General features: G+C 34.0%; 1 protein-coding gene across 1 annotated transcript in view; it reads right to left on the bottom strand.

Moving 5' to 3' along the window:
- The window catches only part of LOC106461526 (synaptogenesis protein syg-2-like), a 154,983-nt gene that overhangs the window by 60,098 nt on the left and 70,588 nt on the right, over nt 1-24,297 (bottom strand). The window contains exons 3-4 of the mRNA XM_022388521.1: nt 1,799-1,920; nt 244-301 (exon numbers count right to left, since the gene is read on the bottom strand). Of these exons, the coding sequence (XP_022244229.1) occupies nt 244-301; nt 1,799-1,920 (180 nt within the window). The remainder of the gene's footprint in view (nt 1-243; nt 302-1,798; nt 1,921-24,297) is intronic.

Here is a 24,297-nt window from a genome sequence, read left to right as displayed (position 1 = left end):
GTTGCTATTTTACTTACCCTTTCACACTTAATATTTTAAAGTTCAATTAAGAAGCAACTTTTCAGAAATATGACCACTTCTGATCGTTAAATAAAATATTTTATGATCAAAATGTTGATATATCCATTAATCTTGAAATCAAATAAGGTAGAAAATTGGATAAATATATCTCCAAAGTTGTATAGTTATAAATAAATATCTGTAATATTTTTGTAAATAACAATAATCCCTCTATGATCCTACCTAGGACAGTGAGTTCTGCTCTGGCCCTGATAGGTCCTTCATTAGGAGCTGGTCCAACCTGAAAAAGTCACGACAACGATAACACATCAACTAAAGTCTGGAAGCTTCTGTATTGTTTCTTGCTAGAATTGAAATCTTCTTCCAGTCCATCAGATATGGTTTATTTGGCACGTGAGAGCGCCAAACATGTAGTTAGTGATGAATAACGTATAAATCGAATCAAGATTACTATCATAGGTGATATCCTAATAATTATGAGACGTAAGTAACTCAATCATTGGATGATTTTATTAGAAGACTAATCCAGGCAACATATTTCAAACAAATCTAATCGTTGCTAGAACTTCTAATAATAAAATAAACACACTCGTCGTGACAACACTCCACTTGCCGAGTAGAAAAAAATACGAGTCGTTATTCTGATTTCATTTTACTCGTTGATCTGAGTTCTCCTAAAAACGTACATTTTCACCCCACAACAGCTTTTTAAAACACACATAATATATTCTCTCCATATACAGAAACAGCTTTTTAAAAGCACACATAATATAATCTCTCCATATACAGAAACAGCTTTTTAAAACACACATAATATATCTCTCCATATACAGAAACAGCTTTTTAAAACAGAAGAGATTATATTATGTGTGTTTTAAAAAGCTGTTTCTGTATATGGAGAGATTATATTATGTGTGTTTTAAAAAGCTGTTTCTGTATATGGAGAGATTATATTATATGAGAGATGATATTATGTGTGTTTTAAAAAGCTGTTTCTGTATATGGAGAGATTATATTATGTGTGTTTTAAAAAGCTGTTTCTGTATATGGAGAGATTATATTATGTGTGTTTTAAAAAGCTATTTCTGTATGTGGAGAGATTATATTATGTGTGTTTTAAAAAGCTATTTCTGTATATGGAGAGATTATATTATGTGTGTTTTAAAAAGCTGTTTCTGTATATGGAGAGAATATATTATGTGTATTTTAAAAAGCTGTTTCTGTATATGGAGAGAATATATTATGTGTGTTTTAAAAAGCTGTTTCTGTATATCGTATACAGATGGACAAAGATAAGTATCGCAAAAAATAAGCAAAATTTCTGCCTTTCTGGCATCACTTAGACAAACATTCTGTTCTTTAGTTCTGGCATTTTATGGAGAGGATACACATTCGGATTTTATGAGCACGGAACGATAAAACTGCAAGGCCTAAGAAGCTAGAGTAATTAGGCCACACATTGAAGATATGTAGAGTGTATATTGCAATAAACAATGATGATCTTCAAATTATCAGAAACAAAATAAATCAATCGGAAACGTAAATGAGTCATTTATTTGGTGTGGCCTGGGTTAAGCCTAAGATTTTAGGAACAACACACTCACGTATCTAAGAAAATATTTGTCAGTATACTTGACTGGGTAGTTTTACATTGACGTGTACATTATAACATGTAAGGAATATTAGACTAGTTTACATTTCGGTGAAAGAAATAGACCGAAACCAATTACTTGATCGTTTTATTTGGTTACAGTATTTTTATCGGAAGCTTACTGACCTGGCACTGATATTTTCCTTCATCTTCTAGCGTTGTATTTGATATACGCAAGTTGTATATTCCTTCCCCCTTGTCTACCATCATTGAATATCGTTTAAAACCAGGAATTGCTGGATCAAAACCTAAGGAAATAGTAACTTTGTAGTAGAAACTTTATATGTAATGTATCCAGTTGAAATAATCGTCTAATCATTAAAATAAATATTATTTTAGGCTATTGTTTGAGTATAACTGCTTCGTTGAGGCTCATGGAGAAATACAGTTGTATTAAATCAAAATTCAAGGACAGCTTTTATGTATGGAGAAGATACAAAATTTAAGTGTGTTACATTAAAGTGATTTGGAAGTCGTTAAAGTCTACCTTACCAACCCAGTCGTGCTCATTCTGACGATGGTGCGTTTTGATAATAGCCCTGCAGCGTAGTTTCCATTACAAAGGGCTCCTTCGGAAGGCTGTTATTTCCAAAGCCCACCACACCCCCCTTCCTGCTTTCCATAATCCAAGCGCTATTTTTACAGTGCGATCATACAGAAATCCATATGTACTGTGTTTGATGACTTGGCCGGTAAACCTTCATATGGAATGCATAAATACCACTTTCAATCTCCTGCTGTTTGAGGAATACGATGATTTAAATGGATATTTCGCGGAAGCAGCTTCTGTACTCGTCACTTTTTTGTTTTGATATCCAATCCGACTAAGCAAAAAAAAAACTATCCCTGTCTTGAAACTTCTAAACTCCAATCCGAAGACATCTTATGATCTGAGTGTATGAATATTTTGCTTTGGAGTGAGATTTTACATATTATTACACTATTATAAAATGTCAAATACTGTCAAAATGTAGTTCTGATACATCCAATTTCACTGTAACTTTATATAGGCATTGGACGTCATGTTACTTGCTCATTTTTGTATCAAGAATCGTTTTAATATGACGTACTCAAGGATCTCTGTCAAAGTAACTTCTCATTTTGTCAAGGTAAATAGGAATTAACAAACCTAATACTGTAGAAGTTAGTTTATTAAAACCAAATCATTCTATGTAACTTTTATACAGTGGCATTGATTCAGAATGTTTCAAAAAATGCTTTTATGAATTAGACAAAATGAACAAAGAACATAACTACTTTTAAAATGTAAAAAAATGTAAAATGATTCAATGTTAAGACTATTTTTGAGTAACAAAACCGTGTTTTATCGGTGTACAAGAAGCTCAGAAAATTCCTATTAAACACCACGTGTCTGTAGCTCCAGCTTTCGAATGTCATATTTAAATGAATAATATACAAGAAGTTATCAATCCCACACAGACAAACTTTATCCACTGCTCTACTGATATAAAAATTCAACACCACGTTTTGATTACAAAAAGGTTCTGCTGGAAAAACATTATCATGTTATTATTTTACATTTTTATGTTTGTTTTACCCTCATATTACAGACTTGTATATACATTCATTCATTATGCCATTATAATGAGTAATGTTGTGGTTTTGCCTGTTACAACATTCAGCGTAACGAACTGTAATTAGTTGGAATAATTACAGTGTTCATGGTGTTTTTGTTTATATTGTTATTTATGTTATTATGGATTCTAACAAACACAATTATGGACCAATAAGCAATCTGGTGCATATAAATAGCTCAATAAAAATGTATTTAAAAACCAGATTGAGATCCACATAGACACCATTGGTAATTTTGAAATTAACTAACCGTTAAACCTTCTCAGAATATTTCACAGGACTGTTCGAAAAAAAGTGTTTCACCCTTAAGCCATTTTGTTACCTCCGGCAGCAAAAAATGGACGGAGGTTATATTTTCACCCCTGTGTGTTTGTTTGTCAACAAGATTTCACAAGACTGTTTAAAGAAAAGTGTTTCACCCTTAAGCCATTTTGTTACCTCCGGCAGCGAAAATGGACGGAGGTTATATTTTCACCCCTGTGTGTGTGTGTGTGTGTGTGTTTGTTTGTCAGCAAGATTTCACAAAACTGTTTAAAGAAAAGTGTTTCACACTTACGCCATTTTGTTACCTCCGGCAGCGAAAATGGACGGAGGTTATATTTTCACTCGTGTGTGTTTGTTTGTCAGCAAGATTTCACAATACTGTTTAAAGAAAAGTGTTTCACCCTTAAGCCGGCAGCGAAAATGGACGGAGGTTATATTTCTAATCCTGTGTGTGTGTGTGTGTGTGTGTGTGTGTTTGTCAGCAAGATTTCTCGAGAATGGCTAAATGGATTTGTGCGAAAGTTAGTATACATTTGAACTATGACGTGAATTAGAAGCGATTAGTTTTGAGTTATTCAAGGTCACAGTTTCAGGACACGAAAATCCAAAAATATCCCTACCTGTTAACACGGAACCGGTTTTTCACACAATTTTTACTCTACAACTCAGTCAAAAAAATGATCGGATTTTGATAAAACTTGGTGGATATATCTAAAATATTATTCCTCATTGTCCTGCCAAAAATGATCCGTGTTCGTTGATAAAGACGGACACATTTTCGTATTTTTTGTAGGCTGAATATGTTCAACGCTGCGTGGGGAGTGGTATGTGCTACGCTCTACTGAGTGCTTCTCCAGATCTTTGAAGTTTTCATCTCGATAAAACAGCTTCAAACATCAACTGAAGCTAGAAGATAAACGTGTTCACGAATCGCACTTGTGACAAAATTATCATTTCAGAAACATATAATCAATCAGTAAAGTTTCCTACTGGGATTGATTGTACTTTTGGGAGGGTTTTGGGCCCTGGTGATGATGGAATACAAAGTTGATTATTTCAAACTAAACTGATCTTCAGTGTTACATCAACCTCTAATGAAAAGCATCAATCACCATGCAATCAATATGGCCCAGATGCGTTAAGTAATTCGTTATTATGTGTTTTATGACATTTCCATTCACCATGCTACATAACGAAGTTTTACTTAAAAGTAACTTTCGATTTGCGTTTTGGAATTCTTCATTCGGCTTACTCTATCAGTTTATCTTCCCAGATTTTATGTTTTTGATTAGCTGAACCACGTGATATTTGTAATTAAAAGGACGACTACGGTTCAAACAGGCTAACTAACATCGGCCTTTCCACCTCGTCATTTATTTTATTGTGATTTGTTTGTTTGTTTGTCATTAAGCGCAAAGCCACACAATGGGCTATCTGTGCTGTGTCCATCACGGGTATCGAAATCTGGTATTTAGCGTTATAAGCCTTCAGACTTACCGCTGACCAACTGGAGGTGGGTACGTGAAATTGTTCACAATTTGCCAGTAACATAAACAGATTTTAATATGCATGATTATACTTAAAAACATTAGATAAAAGAAAGGTTCTCAAAGGAGTAAATATTACTAGTGTCTTCTATGGACAGTCAGTAAATATTACTAGTGTCTTCTATGGACAGTCAGTAAATATTACTAGTGTCTTCTATGGACAGTCAGTAAATATTACTAGTGTCTTCTATGGACAGTCAGTAAATATTACTAGTGTCTTCTATGGACAGTCAGTAAATATTACTAGTGTCTTCTATGGACAGTCAGTAAATATTACTAGTGCCTTCTATGGACAGTCATCATCAGGTACAAATGATGATGACAAAACCTTGTTGAAACGTTGTACATTTGCTGTTATGTTAAACTTATATTAAAGTTTTTCTTCATTACCCATTCAAGCCGTCTCCAGCCATTATTAGTCTCAAAGTGGGTTCCTTGTCATCGAATTTTAATTAGTAGTAAGAAAATATAAAACTTTACCTGTTTTTAAAAAAAACCAACAAAATTTATTTATTTATTACTTTATTGTATACAGAGTTAGCTACGTGTAACCATGTATAACCATATTTCTAAGTTACACAACTTTATCGAATGAATAGAATATTTTTATAGGAAAATATCGAAAATAACTTATTTATGGCAGCCTGACACGGCCTGTTGGTTAAGGCACCATACTCACAATCTGCTGGTGGCGAGATCGAAACTCAGCATCGAACACGATTTGACTTTTTGGTCCTGGAGTCGTTATAATGTGACGTCCAATCCCAATATTCGTTCGTAAAAGTAGCCCAAGCGATGGGTAGTGTTTTCTAGCTGCCTTTCCTCTAGCCTACCACTTCATATTTAGGGACGGCTAGCGCAGGCTGAGTACTCTGGGTAATGTTGACTAGCTGCCTTTCCTCTAGCCTATACTGCAAAATTAAGGACGGCTAGCGTAGACTGAGTACGCCGGGTAATGTTGACTAGCTGCCTTTCCTCTAGCCTATCACTTCAAAATTAGGGACGGCTAGCGTAGACTGAGTACACTGGGTAATGTTGACTAGCTGCCTTTCCTCTAGCCTATCACTTCATAATTAGAGACGGCTAACGCATACTGAGTACTCTGCAAACCTCATCAGGCAGACAAAACATCAAATATGACATTGGTATCTATTATAATCCAAACCCTAAGAGCTACAACGTTTCGGAAGGTAAATTAGTTGAAAAAACAACAACAATTTCATTCTTTAATTGCTAACGATTTTTTATCTTTACAACAGACAAATGAGTATTGTTCAGATGCAGAGTTTGTTTAACGCCTATAGTAAACCCATTTTCAATAAGCCTAATGGTTCTTACCCATGTAAGCTAGCGAAACTCTCCGGAGCCAAATTAACTAACTGATCTTTACAAACAATGCGACACCATAACTTTTAATTAACTTGATCAACTGAGTATGAAAGAATTGATTCCAAGCGCTATTGTCTTGGGAGAAAAATGACGGAAATTATAAGGTGGGATTAGATTTAGGTAAATATAATTTAACGTTGTTCTAGACAAGAAATCTAATTAAAACACATTGTATGTCACACCGTTAATGGTTGTATACACACACACACAACGTCTTCCAATAAATCACAATAAAAACCAACAATTCAGATATCTGCGATTTCTTATTAATTTAGATTAAAACCTGTACTGATGCCATTATGACTTACGCCGCTTATAATGAAAGTAACGTTTGTTTTTGGTCTTCATATCGATTGAGAATCAATATGTAAATATATTAACTTTTAGTGATCACATCTGCAAACCATTTGGTACAATTATGTTAAGAAGCACGTCCTAGAAAACCCACAGAAATGTATGACAAAAATGGGTTCTTCTTTATTTGCTCTAAGGTGCACCTCACAGTCTTCCAGCATATTCTCCAATATACATAGGTTCTTCTTAATTTGCTCTAAGGTGCACCCACAGTCTTCCAGCATATTCTCCAATATACATAGGTTCTTCTTGATTTGCTCTAAGGTGCACCCACATTCTTCCAGCATTTTACAGCATTTTCTCGAATGTAAATAGGTTCTTCTTTATTTGCTCTAAGGTGCACCCACAGTCTTCCAGCATATTCTCCAATATACATAGGTTCTTCTTGATTTGCTCTAAGGTGCACCCACAGTCTCCCAGCTTTTACAGCATATTCTCCAATATACATAGGTTCTTATTGATTTTCTTTAAGGTGCATCCACAGTCTCCCAGCATTTACAACATATTCTCCAATATACATAGGTTCTTATTGATTTTCTTTAAGGTGCATCCACAGTCTCCCAGCATTTACAACATATTCTCCAATGTACATGGGTTCTTCTTGATTTGCTCTAAGGTGCACCCACAGTCTCCCAGCATTTACAGCATATTCTCCAATGTACATGGGTTCTTCTTGATTTGCTCTAAGGTGCACCCACAGTCTTCCAGCATATTCTCCAATCTAGTCAACGCACTGTTGATTTAGCATGTCTTTTTTCCGATTCGTCAGTTTTCCAGGAAATCCATTCCTGTTATACTATATTTCTTTTGGCAAGCTGTTCATGCGATTTGCCATCATTTCATCACATCTCTTCACTTCCGCAGTAACAGTCTCAGTTTGTGCAGAGTTAGCAGTTCACTCGGTAGTAAGTGGCTCTACTGGGCGCTGGAATGGGAAATAAATCCCAAGTGAAGCAAAGCATCCCAAATACTTCTTTACTCGTTTGTGCAATTATTTTTCGGAACCAATTTTTTTTCTTCTTCCGATGCACCATAATGGAAGCATTTTAAAGATTATGAAAAAGGAATGAAAACAGGAGTCCTTAGCTTTACCAGACACAAAATGGTGCGAGGATAGCATTCTCCTGAAATTATGTCAGTACAGATCGAGAATGAGGAATTAACAGTGCCGTGTTATCGATCAAATCTTAATAATGTCAAGACACCGAAACGAATGGAACAGCTGTTTTGTAGATGATACTAAGAAATTATTACATATATCTTTTTTGAATCGATATTTGCATAACATGAATAATAACAAGCCCATTACAGTATTATAGATCATTATTTCACAAGAAGTAGTGATTAGTATACACGTATAGAAGTGGCTGTTTGTAACTGTAACGAAGATAAACAAGAACGTTACTAAAAGTTCTGTTCATCATGTATTTTACGAAGAACCTATCTACATACATGAACACGATACACAATATGATAATATTATGTTGTATTTTCATGTTTATTTATGAAAAAAGTGATTAGACTAGAAAATACATCTTATGTTTATAATAAAAACATAGTTTCAATATAAATTCAAATCTGAAATATTTGTCTGTTGTTGTTGGGCTATCTATCCTCTGCATACCACGAGAATCTAAACTCGTTTGTTTGTTTTTGGATTTCGCGCTAAGCTACAGGAGGGCTATCTGCGCTAGCCGTCCATAATTTAGCAGCGTAAGACTAGAGGGAAGGCAGCTATACATCACCACCTACTGCCAACTCTTGGGATACTCATTTACCAATGAATAGCGAGATTGACCATCACATAATAACGCCCCCACGGCTGAAAGGGCGAACATCTTTGGTGGGGTGGGGATTCGAATCCGTGACCCGCTGATTGCGAGTCGAGCACCCTAACCACCTGGCCATGCCGGGCGGAGAAACTCAATTTCTAGCGTTACAAGCACTCAGACTTTCCGCTGAGTTCAATTGAAGTACTTACTGTTATACGATGAGAAATATTTGTCGAGTTGCATTTAAATATTTATAAGTTTCTGAAATTATGAAACTGTCCGTCGCTACGTTGTCAATCTTGTTTTAAGAAACATAAACACGTCACTACTATACTTGTTGTTAAGCGCAAAGCTACACAAAACACTCTTTATGCTTCGCCCACCCTGGATTCGAACCCCTGTTTTTAGTGTTATAAGCCCTTAAACTTTGCTATGATGATATTGAAAAAGCTGAAAATAAAAACAACAAGGGTGGGTTTAAAATAGACGGAATTCATACGAAAGAAATTATTTTTCTGTTTTTTACCCGAAAGATGGCCGAAGTCTGCCTGGAGGGGTCACCTGTTTTAACCCCTTGCACCGCTATATAGTAGTGTGTTATCTCACAGTCAATTAGTAGACACCAAAATGACGTCACATAAGGGACGCTTAAATTTTGCCATTTGTACTGTTGTTTTTTGGAAAACCATTTTACTCTCAATATTAATTACATATTTATTGTTTCTCCTTAGTAACTAGTAATAGCTGCCTTGTAAATATGTAAAGATTCCATAAGCAAACCAATAGGCATTCAGTACACATATCAAAATACTCACAATTCTACCAATGAGAACACATTTGTCTTACTTTCTTTACCGCTTTCCTCATCTAATTCTATGTTATTTTATTGAGGTAAGAAGTAACTAAGGTTTTTAGATGAAATCGGCCAACCCAACAAGTGTGAATAACTGAATTGTAAAACCGTTCAACATTTCCACCACACATATATTAATTGTGTTTCTTGAAGGTGTCAGCTATCTGCTGAGAACAGATGTTTTCCTATCTGCTGAGAACAGATGTTTTCCTATCTGCTGAGAACAGATGTTTTCCTATCTGCTGAGAACAGATGTTTTCCTATCTGCTGAGAACACATGTTTTCCTATTTGCTGAGAACACATGTTTTCCTATTTGCTGAGAACAGATGTTTTCCTATCTGCTGAGAACAGATGTTTTCCTATCTGCTGAGAACAGATGTTTTCCTATCTGCTGAGAACACATGTTTTCCTATCTGCTGAGAACACATGTTTTCCTATTTGCTGAGAACACATGTTTTCCTATTTGCTGAGAACACATGTTTTCCTATTTGCTGAGAACACATGTTTTCCTATTTGCTGAGAACACATGTTTTCCTATTTGCTGAGAACACATGTTTTTATGGCAATAATATATAATATAGAGTCCGTTTACGAAAAAATTTTTAACTTTACAATTACCCCTCCTCTCTCTCTCTCACACACACACACAAATATATATATATATATATATGTGTAAGCATATATGTATATTCAAAAATATAATTCAACAACAACAAAAATACAGTACGTATAAAAAATATACTTAAAAACGGAAAAGTAGGCTTTTTTCCAAAGCGTATCTTGGGCATCAGATTTACAAAAAATTTCGTTCTATAAATATGTTTTGCAGAATACGGAATGATCTGCCTTTGGTATCTTCCAGGTATTCTGTTTTATTAGCGTACGTTCAGCTATTACCACACCAGTTCTCCAGTGGATCAATCTGTAGCATATGTTATCTTCCAGGTACTCTGTTTTATTAGCGTACGTTCAGCTAGTACCACACCAGTTTTCCAGTGGATCAATCTGTAGCATATGTTATCTTCCAGGTACTCTGTTTTATTAGCGTACGTTCAGCTAGTACCACACCAGTTCTTTAGTGGATCAATCTGTTGCATATGGTATCTTCCAGGTACTCAGTTTTATTAGCGTACGTTCAGTTAGTACCACACCAGGTCTCCAGTGGATCAATCTGTAGCACATAGGAGCTTATAGGAGATTTATAATTAGCACTGGTTACAGAAGTGGTATTATTCCAATTTTTCATATTGAAAAATATTTAACGAGAGTAAAGTTTCAGATATTTTTTTGTATATGATGTAACGGTTCTTTCATTTGTAGTTACGGCATAATTTGATACCAAAGTACCCCTTCCAACACGTTAATCAAGATATTCTTCGTTTATTTGGCCAGAATAGTTAGTTTAAATATATGATTAACCCTTCCATTTGTCACTATAAATTCTCCCTAAAATTATAACTGGACGAAACAAGTTTATAATTAGACGTGACTTCAGAGTTCTGTATACGATTAATTACTAAAAATTGAAAATTTGACATTTAAAATAGACATCAGTCAAAGGCATTTAACTCAACTTCAAAAGCACTTGACTTGATGGTTAGTTAAATAATAAAAATATTGGGTGTTTCCAGTTCCATCAGTGAGGTCTGATAATATCCAATGCTAGTTAAAAAGCAGTGTGTGTATCTAGTTCCATCAGTGTTCTCTGAAGAGTATGTGTAAGATTAGTTTTAGTAATGATACCTGTAATTTCTTTAATACCAGATGTTTAATTAGTCTATCTTAGTTGCTTACAACATGTCTGCCTCCTCGGTCAAGCATATTTACCTTGGGAGAGACATAAAAAAAAACATGAGGAAAAAGTACCAGGAACGATAGAACAAAGGCTGGTATTACCGACCTCTTTTCAACCTACTGCTAGGTAACCGGCCTGACATGAAAGGTCGCCAGCGCTATCGGCTCGAACCCTTCAAATTATCACCCAACTCTGAACTCATAAGTCAGATTTGATAACGCACCATTTATGCTTATTTCACATAGCCTGAAAAGTTATCAATTTTTCAAAGACAATGTTGAAAAAACACATACTTTGCTTTTTTTTCCTAGTATATAGTAAATATCTTTCAGAGAGAGTGGGGTATTTTTATTTCTGTAAATCAACTGTTTTTATTATGCCTCTAACATACCTCCATTACATACGCTACCTTAACCAAGACTCCCTAAACCTAAAGCTATCGTTAAGAACTTTATTGTTTTTCGTTGTGTGCAAAATGATGTTTATGATCTATGAGTTTAGAGAGAGATGAGAACATTCTTAAATGATGTTTATGATCTACGTTATAGTTTAGAGAGAGATGTTTATGATCTATGTTACAGTTTAAAGAGAGATGAGTTTATTCTTAAATGATGTTTATGATCTACGTTATAGTTTAGAGAGAGATGTTTATGATCTATGTTACAGTTTAAAGAGAGATGAGTTTATTCTTAAATGATGTTTATGATCTACGTTATAGTTTAGAGAGAGATGTTTATGATCTATGTTACAGTTTAAAGAGAGATGAGTTTATTCTTAAATGATGTTTATGATCTATGTTATAGTTTAGACAGAGATTAGTACATTCTTAAATGATGTTTATGATCTACGTTACAGTTTAGAGAGAGATGTTTATGATCTATGTTATAGTTTAAAGAGAGATGAGTACATTCTTAAATGAGGTTTATGATCTATGTTATAGTTTAGAGATAGATGTTTATGATCTATGTTATAGTTTAAAGAGAGATGAGTACATTCTTAAATGAGGTTTATGATCTATGTTACAGTTTAGAGACAGATGCGTACATTCTTTTTACGGCACATTCCTCTACGATTAAAGTCTCTTGGTGACGATTGACAACCGCACCATTGCTCTTGAGCCTACCATCAAGAGACACTCTATTACTTTAGAATTGCAACACCGACATCGTTCTACTCGTGCCTGTTTTATGTACTGTTTAGCAGTTTTTTTCCATAAAACCCAATGATACGAAAGCGTCTGATACAGAGTTCACAGTCTTTATATAATTTGATGTATCTAATTAACTTCTTATCCGCTTATCAAAGAGCCATCAAAAGGAGAAAATCCTTTAATTGCATTGGACAAATCCCTTCTATGTAAACAATGAAAATGTTAACAGTTGTTTTATAGTTTGGGTTCTGCCTCGATAAATTTTATCTAGCATAATTTTTCGCTCGGTATCTACACAACGTTATATTCGAAGATAATACAAGCTTGAAAACTAAGCATCCATTCCTGTATAGTCCCTCAATACAATAGTGAAATAGGAAGCTTAACCCCTCCTAGTTAGATGTGAAATAAGGAGCTTAACCTCCTCCTAATAAGATGTTAAAGTCCCTCGGGATCAAATAACGTTAATATCGTGCAAGGACTTCGCTACTAAAATTATGACATTTGTATATCGTGTAGCAATGTGAATCTATACTAAAAGTATTCTAATTATCGTATTGAGAATTATCTGACCAAATTAATCTGTATTTACTTAACGGAAACCTTAAAATTACTGATGATTATAATATAATTATTCTGTTTACCAGTGTTTTTATGACGGTGTTCTTTTTATTTTGGAAGATTTCTTCGATTTTCGTTAATGTTTCTGTGTCGATCATGTTTTTGTCGATCATGTGTCACATGCAAAATCATAACCGGTAAGCTTTTGAAACTGCCAGCTTCGCGATACTGTGCTGTATTTAAGTACTTCTATTGCCTCAACATGTAAAAAAAACTTTTGATCAAGGAAGAGTCTATACAGTGTTTTAGTTTCTTCTCGTTAGGGTGTGAAGATTTTATCTACTTCATAGAAAAGTTGAAAATCCTTGTTACTTATCGACGTTGGTAGCTTTGATTTTATCATAGTTAGTAGCTTGTCTGTTATTTAGTTCTATCTCCATCATCTAGTGCCAGCAAGGTTTCGTCGTCAGGTTCAAAATATTTAGTTTCAATGTGCAAGTTTTAGTATTCTGAATACAGTGTTGACAGAATTAGACAATCTGATTTGGCATTCAGTGATGCTTATATAAGTCTGTTCTCACTGATTAATAAGGACTTAAAAGCTAAAATTCCAGTATAGTGGAGTGTTTGTCAAGATATGTGGTCTAAGAATGGTCTCGCTCTGTTGGCAGAATTTATTACAAGAAATTGTGGTATCAAATAGCAGTGTGTAATCAGGGTAATAGTCCGACTTTAAGGAAGTAATTCCAAGGTCGGCCTGTTACTTTATAAGACGTGACAACCACTCGACTACTTGATACCATAATTTCATTGTAACAAATTCTGCCAACAGAGAGAGAGACCATTCTGAGACCACATATATTTACAGACACGCCACTATACTGGAATATTTGCTTCTAAGACCATGTTCAAGCAGATGAAAACCATATAATTGTCCATTAGAGCTGCATCAGAAGACTCGAATAGTGTTTGGTAGAACAGGACTTGTGTGATGCTAGTTTTTTCGGCTTTCTTCCTCATTAAAATAACCCTTGATTTCCAAGTGTGTCTAGAACCGTGTGAGCCTTCTTTTACTTAAAATCCTTGTTTATTATATTTTGTAATGAAAAAAAGGTATACATAACATTATTCCATTTGCTATTTTTTGGGGGTTAAGGGTTTTCAATATGACCACAACTTTCAATTTGGAATGACTTGAATTCCTTTGGATCATGTGCTTCCATGGAGAATCTTGAAAGCTCTCTTAGTACACTTTCATGGAAATAGCTGTGACATATTTCTCCAGCCATAAAAGCTAGCCTGTTGGCATTGTACTGTCGAATAGTCGGAAATCCCCCTTGAATCAAGTGAATTCTGGACATGTTCCTCGTGACACCATTATCAACATCTACAGCTGCACACCGTTTTATTAAGGTGTGTAAATCGTCCTCTTAAATTACATTTACTCTTATGTATTAAGATGAAGAGTGGGTTAGGCCAACGAAATGAGAATCATTTTTGGATGATTCAGTAGGAATGTTAATGAAGATAATGCTTAATATGGGTGTTTTGATCAACATTACTTCTGTCTTAGCGCAAAGGTACACAATAGGCTGTCTGGTCTTTGTGATCCACTGATGTATTTGAATAAAAATGTGTTCCCTTTTATCACAAATCCACACAACGGGTTCTCTGTACTCTGTCCACCAGATGGACTGAAATCCCGGATTATAGCGTTGCAAGTCATTAAAAATCATTTTACATACGAGCTGTTTAGCAATATAATGGAATTTCAAATTGTGTTTTATATGAACAGCCTGGTGACTTTGAATGGTTAACTAATAATGTTTCTAGCACAGTAGCTTTTTTTATACAAAATATTCGAGTTGGGACATTTTTAGAAATATTGTTTCCAATTTGAAAATTCATGAATTTTGCTGGAAGAAGCACAAATGTATTTATCATATATATAGGCAATCATTTGTTCGTACGATAAAGAAACAGCACATGGTATAATATATTTGTGTTTTGATGTAGATGACACATTAAATCCAAGTTTGGTTTAACGTTATTGGACTAATAGCAATTTTGGGTTTAAGTAAGGTATAAATTCTGTCCATTTAGTAACGTAGTGGAATGCTCACACACACATAAATACATAGATACATACATATATAACACGTTCACTGCCATGTCACAACCGACTTTTAGTTATGGACCGTGTGACATACCGGTGGGTCACTTATTATAAATGGCTTCAAAGAGCTAATTAGACATAGTATAGTTACCCATATAAATATTAGATATGTGGGTTAAGTAAAGTTAAGAAAAGCGTGACTGGTACTAAGGTAAGAATTATTAATATTACTGGTGACCGTGAACGTGTTAAGAAAGCTATGATACATTTTATACAACAGATTACATCAAAATGAAGTGTAGTGTGAATTTTACACAAAATATTCAAACCTAGGATGAAATATATTTAAATTTAAATTCATGGAGAGAGAGAGAAAGAGAGAAACTGCAGCCACAAAACAAACATCCAACTCCGGGGCATAAATCACAAGGTGGGTCTTTATGTAATGTGCCCTGGTTTTTGAAGTAAGACCAAAGTTTCGTTGGGGAACACCGTCTATCAACTTCGCCTACCTCGCATGCTTAGAATTAAAAAATAGGAGCAGATGTTAGCCCACAATGTCCCACATCTTATGCACAATAATGAACAATAATTATGAACAATAATGAGAAAGAAATAATTAGAACACAAGACATGAACGGGTGAGACAGCTAAACTATTTTGTGAAGCTAGAGTTCATTTTCTAATTTTTACATTTCTACGGTAGAAAATTATCAGCTTATTAATTGATCATACACGGAAGAAAGTTTCAACTAGCACATTGATCATAATAATATACCCTAGCGATTTATGTAACCTGAACAATTCAATCAATCCTGGTGGGTCGGAGACATGGTTCACCATTGTTCTCCGTTTCTCGCTGCCTGCACCAACTTTCTCAGTTCACACTTTTCTTCTTCAATCCATTTTCTAACTTCACTGAGCCCAGAGAGTCAGTGCCTGCTTCGCACTACGATATTGCCCCTCAGTAGCAGAGCGGTATGTCTGCGGACTTACAACGCTAGAATCCGGGTTTCGATACCCCTGGTGGATAGAGCACAGATAGCCCAGTGTGCAGCTTTGTGCTTAATTATAAACAAACACTACGATATTACTCACCCAATCTCTGCCTACAATCTCTCAGGCTAATTGTTTGCCCAAAGTAGTGTATTCTCCATTCACTCCACATGCCCAGCAGTTGTCTTTATATGTTCCAACTACTATTACTTGATCACCTCCTTTTAAAGATGAAATCAATCGGATGGGATTAAGGTTGTTTTGTTTTAGAGCAAAGCCACGTTAGACTATATGCTGTATTTTAGCGTTGTAAGTCCGTATATGTACTGCAGTCCCACCGGGGGATAATCGTGTTGAAAACAAAGACCTGAAGGACTGTTTTAATTATAAATAAAAGAGGGTGGATGGATCGTCCTTTTTAAATTACTCAAATAACTTCTTTTCATATGAAGCTTTTCGAGATGAAAACACAAACACAATAGTTTAGAACTTCTTTCAGGGAAAAGATAAAAGGTTTTGGCAGAAAGAGAAGCAAATAAATGTTTCTCAAGACTATTTTAAAAGAGAAGATGTAATTACCTTGTTTTACTTTGCTTAAATTAACATACGTTTTCTTTGTAAGAAGAGACAGTAACGAGTGCGTTGGTGTGGAAGAAATAAGATGCAATCAACTAAATGTGACACGATAGGGAAATATTTATTCTGGATTTCATTTAGAATTCACTTTGTTGCAAATTAGGATTGGACAGTATTTTGGCCTCTCATTTTAACTTCTTTTACTTTTCAAAGTTCAAACTGTTTGTTAAAACACTATGTAGTATATGATTTTTATAGTTTTACTGGAGTAGATATAGAATAAGTATACTCACACATACATATATATATATATATATTTAACTATCAGTTACATGATGTGGTGGGGGTTCTGTTCATTAATGGCCAGGCATTGCGTATTAATCGGAAGAAACCCCTAAGTACAAGTTTTGTTAAGTAGAAGCCAACAAAAACACATCAAAACATTATTTTTTTACAAGATCATCACATCACTTTCAATACATGCAAAGGCTCATGACTTGTCATAAAACAAATATGCGTGTTTACCAATTCCTTGTCGAAGTCAAATAATGTTGGAGCCTATATATAACGCTTAGAAGTTTGTATTGGTGACGTTATGCCCGGCTCTTGACGAGGAGTTATCTTGTAATATTTTACTAGGTTTTAGGTTATTGCACAAAACTAAGTTTTATTAAAAAACAGCATTCCATAAAATGGAACGTTGGAAAATATACTGAGAGGTTTGAGATCCGTGTTATCTGCGTTTAGCAAACGTTTATTATAACAGTGATACTATATTGCGAGCAATATTACCCATCTGTAGAGAATCTTAAGTTATACTGTATTGCGAGAAATATTGCCCATCTGTAGAGAATTTTAAGTGAAAATATTTTTTATTTATAGTGATTCTCTGAAAAAAAAAGTTAAAATGTCTGATAGAAAACAAGCAATTGAGTTTTAGGAGTATTCCAAAAGCCATTGAAATTGTTGGCTGGTATGGTTGTTGTTAAGCGCATAGCTCCATAATGGGCTATTTGTGTTCTGCACATCATGGATATCGAAACCCCATTTTTAACGTGCCAGCTCTCCAGACTTACCACTGAGCCACTGGCGGAGAGTGGGCGAATGATGTCATATAATAACTAACTTACAGGCCCGGCATGGGCAAGTGGTTAGGGTGCTCGAGTCGCAATCTGAGGGTTGCGGGTTCGAATCCCCGTCACACCAAACATGCTCATCTTTGCAGTCGGGGGGCGTTATAATGTGACGGTCAATCCCACTATTCATTGGTAAAAGAGTAGCCCAAGATTTAGCGGTGGATGGTGATGACTAGCTACCTTCTCTCTAGTCTTACACTGCTAAATTAGAGACGGCTAGCGCAGGTAGCCCTCGTGTAGATTTGCGCGAAATTTAAAACAAACCAAACTAAACTAACTTACAATTAGAACGTTGAACAAAACCGTTTGGGTGCCCCCCAGTAGCACAGCGTTATGTCTGCGGACTTACAACGCTAGAAACCGGGTTTCGATACCCGTGGTGGGCAGAGCACAGATAGCCCTTTGTGTAGCTTTGTGCTTAATTTCAAAACAAACAAACAAACAAACAAACAAAACCGTTTGGGAAAAAATTAACAGTAAAACCTCTTTGTTAGCTGAAGTTCCGAGCTATCGCTATGGCTGAAGAAGGGAACAAACCAAAACATCTCATAATAATAACAAGTTTTATTGGCATTCTTCTACCCGTTTTATTTGTGCCATATAACTGGTTTTATATAAAAATCTTAGCAACATCTTTTGTTTTGGAGTCGGCCTGACATGATGAGTTCAGTTTTGGTCCCTTAAAAATGATTTTAAGAAATATGCAAGGTATTTGTTTACCATTGCAACATGTATGTATGTATTGCCTTTTGAAGACAAAATGATAGCAAAATTGACAAGTTTTATTACGTTAAACAGAAACTAGCAGAACATTTTATTACGCTGTAACTAAATGCTGGTTGGCGAAGTTCAGGCACGTAGTGTTAAAAAAAAAAACAAATATGAAAGGGTCTCCTGAAATGATGAGTGATTATTAGATATACCATGAATTCGGGTCCTTATCGTTTCTGACATTTTCAAGTCAGATTTATTGCCATTGAATGAACTAACAAATTATTCGTTATTAGATTTCAAGGTGTAAGCACCTTTCCTTTCTGGAAAAAACAACATGACAGGAGTATTGTAAGTTTGTTCAGCGAAGCATTTATTTATCTGTGCTCTGTCCTCCGCGTGGAATCGAACCCTGGATTTTAGCATTGTAATTTCTGGATTTTAGGCAAAACATTCAACGATTAAACTTATTCGTTGACTTAAGGTTATCGTTCTTCACTATTCACCAAGCGTTTATATGATATCATTATACAAACAACGAACAGCTGATAATAGTGTAATTTTTCATTATATTCAAACGCCGACCAGGAAAGAGTACAATATTGAGCTTTAAAAGCAAACAATGTACTAAGCCTAATACAATCGGATATCATAACACGAAGATGAAACGCTGTGCCTGACTATATTTAGTAACTTACATGAAATAATAAGGAAAGTTACAAAATATTATATTATTGAATTGATTCAGTTATTTGCTGAATCTTTCATAAGCATTATAAACTGTAATTTTAATACAGTTGTTAGTTATACAAAATAAGAATGTTTTAAATAGGCCAAAATGAATCTTCGGAGACCTTAAACGTTTTAATAAATATTTGGTTCGAAAAAAGTAAAATTAATTTAACAAAACCGCTAAGTGTTCTATTTATGTATTTTATAAAAGATTCTGAACAGCAAACGTTCATCGAAATATGACAATACGATTCAGAAAAGTGTGTTTAATTTCATTGTTCATAAAATTAAATATATTAATTGGACTTAGTTTTACACGAATCCAATGAAATTCTAAACAGCGGATCTGCAAGTGTTCTTTAAGAAGTCATTGCGCTCCCAAACCCACGAACTCGGATCAAAGTTAAAGTCATAAATGACAGTAAAGGTCTTCACAGTTTCTCCTGCAGTAAACTATATGCACAGTGGCAGATTAAAGGCTCTTTCGTCATCACATGAAAGTGGTTTCTGAGTAGAAGTAAAACCTATAGAACAGTCGCTGAAACAGCTGGCTCATATTTCAGATGTTTAATAGTCTTTATCATTGTCTGCATTTACTTTTGATGAATTCCAAGCAATGAAATACATATTTATGACATCCGAGAAATAAGAAAAGGCTTATAAATGCAGAAAAGACACAAGGAACTGGTCGAGCACTTTTTATGGTGATGTGTGTGTTAGACGACGACAGAATTTTCAGGACTCCTAATCCATTCCCATAAATCTTCGGATCTCAGTAAGAAGAAAACAAAAGATCTCGAAAGTTAGAACGTTTGGCCAGAACTTTATTTCAATTATCGTTGTTTTTTTAATTATATAGGTCATATGGGAAAAAAAAATTAATGATATATATTGAATCATAGTTATCCGCCTGGTGTCAAAAATTGAAAACTGGCCAAACCAATTTCTAAGAAATATGATACAGGAACTCAAGTGGAATTCCAAAATATTCATCTTAAAGATATGAGAAATTGAGTAATTGTTCTGATTTGGCATTCAATTAAATTCTACAGTCCTTAATGCTGTGAATGAGGGTTAAAATGAGGAGGTAGACAGTGATATACGTGACTGGGCGTGGCTCGATTTTTAGCGTGCCGAACTGTGAATCCGAGAATTCATGCTCATTTTCCGTTGTCAGAATCAAAAGTAAAACAGTTTTCTTTGTTTTTGAAAAAATAAAAGTAATCTCAGGATTATTTTCAAAAAACTCAAAACTTTTGTAAATGTTACTAAATTACTATAAAATACTAGAATTCAATCTTGGGACGATAACAAAATGTAATACAGTATCTTCTTTCTTACCAAAAGTTAAATCGTCCTTTAAAGACAACATTAAAAAGAGGAAAATAATTCACTTCAGTTTTACATAATATTTAATTCATAATTTAAAGAAACTCTCAAAAATGTAAAGTTTTTTTTTTGTAGTTTTACAAGAAGAATAGTGAGAAATCTAATGACAATTTGAAAAATATAAGACAAATGCGTTTAGCTTCACGAAATATAAAAGTTTTGTTTCGAATTTCGTAAAGCTACACGAGGGCTATCTGCGCTAGCCGTCCCTAATTTAGCAGTGAAAGACTAGAGGGAAGGCAGTTATTCATCACCACCCACCGCCAACTCTTGGGCTACTCTTTTATCAACGAATAGTGGGATTAACCGTCACTTTATAACGCGCCCACGGCTGAAAGGGCGAGCATGTTTGATGGGATAGGGATTCGAACCCGAGACCCGCAGATTGCGAGTCGAGCGACCTAACCACCTTTATATTTTAACCCTTCAACAATTTTATCTAAGCCTTTTTTTTCTATATAACACAGTTTTAAGCTGCCTGATGAATGGCTTCTGCCAGAAACATTCCAAATATTAATAAAGATTTTGTTATAGACGTGTGTTTCACCAATTTCAAACACGTTTTTCATTATTTTGTTATGACAACTGCTGACAGTGGATAGTTTTCGTTTAGAGTATCAGCATTGTTACGACAGAGAGAAACAACAGATATTTTTTGTTCAATGTAACATGGTTAGAGCAAAACGTATGATTTCGTCACTTCGAAAAATAATTAATAGTAGTTAATTTGAAAAGTTTTAGGTGTTTATTTAAAACTCATAACATACGAGTTGCTTATTAGTCATGTAATAATTTGTAAGTGACTGTAATACTGATGTATGTGAAATTGCAATAATTTACGAGTGCTGTAATATTGATGTATGTGAAATTGCAATAATTTACAAGTGACTGTAATACTGATGTATGTGAAATTGCAATAATTTGTAAGTGACTATACTATTGATGTATGCGAAATGGAAATAATTTGTAAGTAACTATAATATTGATGTATGCGAAATGGAAATAATTTGTTAGTAATTATAATATTGATGTATGTGAAATGAAAATAATTTGTAAATGACTAATATTGATGTATGTGAAATTGCAATAATTTGTAAGTAACTATAATATTGATGTATGTGAAATTGCAATAATTTGTAAGTAACTATAATATTGATGTATGTGAAATGGAAATCATTTGCAAGTAACTATAATATTGATGTATGCGAAATTGAAATAATTTGTAAGTGACTGTAATATTGATGTATGTGAAATTGCAATAATTTGTAAGTAACTATAATATTGATATATGCGAAATGGAAATAATTTGTAAATGACTAATATTGATGTATGTGAAATTGCAATAATTTGTAAGTAACTATAATATTGATGTATGCGAAATGGAAATAATTTGTAAATGACTAATATTGATGTATGTGAAATTGCAATGATTTGTAAGTGACTGTAATATTGATGTATGTGAAATTGGAATGATTTGTAAGTGACTGTAATATTGATGTATGTGAAATTGCAATAATTTGTAAATGACTGTAATATTAATGTATGTGAAATTGCAATGATTTGTAAGTGACTGTAATATTGATGTATGTGAAATGCTTTTTCAAAAAGCGGCAAGATTGATTTCTAATTATTTTACTAGACATATTTCAAACAAGAGTATAAAAGAAAGCCTTCAAGCGAATATAATCCAATGTCTGTGATAAAATCTATTTCATAACTTTTAATAAGTTAAAGAAAAGGAACTAACGGAGTCCTCATTGATTATTTTCTGACTGATTTAATATTTCTGGATAACTCAATGATTAGTTTCATGGATATTCTGGCTTGCTTGGTTAATGTCTATAATAGGAACTTAAATGTAAGAATATCCTTTTGGAGAAAGGTGATAAATAAATAACACTTTTGTTTTCCCTTACCAAATTTAATTTTGCTTAAACCACGTAGACAGTGATACCATCTTGACTTCAGATAATAGTCGAATTTTCATAAAAGCCTTATTAGCAGGCTAAAACTGCAGAGCGTAGGAAGATTTATCAGAAAGTGAATAGTATTTCCTTGTAAACAAATGTCATAAATTAACCTTTCCCTTCAAAAGGGCAATTTTTCTCTGAAAGGGGGCTCTTATGTTTCTCTTTTTTTACGGTCATTTCGATTCATTATTGGAATTAATTTAGTGTGCATTTCGAAAACAGAATATGTACTCGTGCTTGACATACATAAAACAATGAACTCTACGGGGTTTTGTGTTGTGAGTAAATGGTTTACGACTTGAAAGTACACATTCTACACGCTCGTATAGGTAATGCTTGTGTTTATTTAGCATTATAGCAACTAGTCGAGTGTTTTGAAGTTTATTGTACAAATGTTTACATTAATTCCTGAAACTTGCAAAGTCTTTAGCAAATAAAGATTAACGACTGTGTAAACTACAAAACAGGGGAGGTCAAACGTATTTAACAATGGGATGAAGCCTTCCGTTTAAAAATAACTAGTAGGTTTATGTAGAATAGAATAAAATAGTCCAGGGTTCACGATCCGTTGTCGCAAAATTACGCTCAGCACTTTAGGATCTAGTTGAAGTGTAAGAGTAATGGTTAAATCCCTCTATTCAATTAAAGTAGCTTAAGAATTGGCGGTGATTACTACCTTTCTTTTTTGCCTCTCAGTCTTGTGATTTCAGGCTACCTAGAACTATTTTTAATGGTCTAAATCTTGCATACTCTTTCAAAAACATATAACAATGCATAGCAATTAATATTCAAGCTAAAAGTACACCAGATATCAACGCAAGACATTGATAAATAGTTGAAAGGTTTGTTTGTTTGTAAACTAATAAAAGACACACATTAGGTAAACACCACATTTATTAAAACGTCTCTAGCATATGCCCTTCGTCAGGCCTCGTAAGGAAACGTTTAAATAAATTACGTTTTTGATCTGACGAGTGTATTCTATAAGTTTCAAAAACTGTAAGAACCATAATACACGATTCATTATTATTTCGTTCTCTGGATATTTTTTAAGCTTTCTTGGGAAAGACCATAATGACCAATAAAAGAAATGCATCCGGTTTGATAAAAATTTCTTAACTTCATTATGAAAGATAATAATGACCAATAAAAACGTCTTTGCATTGGTAATATTTCTGATGTGAAAGGCTATAATGACCGATAAAAAAAAAGTTTTCGTTTTAAAAAGTTTCTTGGAACTTTTGTAAAAGGCCATAAACCTGTTAAAAGAATGACTTTGTTTTGTTAAACTTGTTAAAAAACAACCTTGGCTCTATATTTAAATTTTCATGTTTACAGATCATTGCTTACTTCCTGCATAGAATGACTGAAGTTTATAATTTTCGATGACAATATCAAGTTATTTGTAATAGTATTATCATAACCCATCAAAGTTTAGGATTCAAAATTAAAGAACACTGTAAAGCAAAGTTTTCAAATCTTTTTAGTGCCCGACTTACCAAAGTTGGAAAGAAAGATTAAACGGTAACGCTATCATACACACAACAATTTTTTTTACTTTGTACTAATATAACTAACTGTTCATAATCAGAAGAACTTGCCTTACTTTAAAGATATAATTTTTATTACGTTACATATGATGTATTGATACACACAACCAGTTTTATTACGTTACATATGATGTATTGATACACACAACCAGTTTTATTACGTTACA

The sequence above is a fragment of the Limulus polyphemus genome, unplaced genomic scaffold, assembly GCF_000517525.1.
Source record: "Limulus polyphemus unplaced genomic scaffold, Limulus_polyphemus-2.1.2 Scaffold979, whole genome shotgun sequence".
NCBI lineage: Eukaryota > Metazoa > Arthropoda > Merostomata > Xiphosura > Limulidae > Limulus > Limulus polyphemus.
This window is presented reverse-complemented; position numbering and strand designations above follow the sequence as displayed.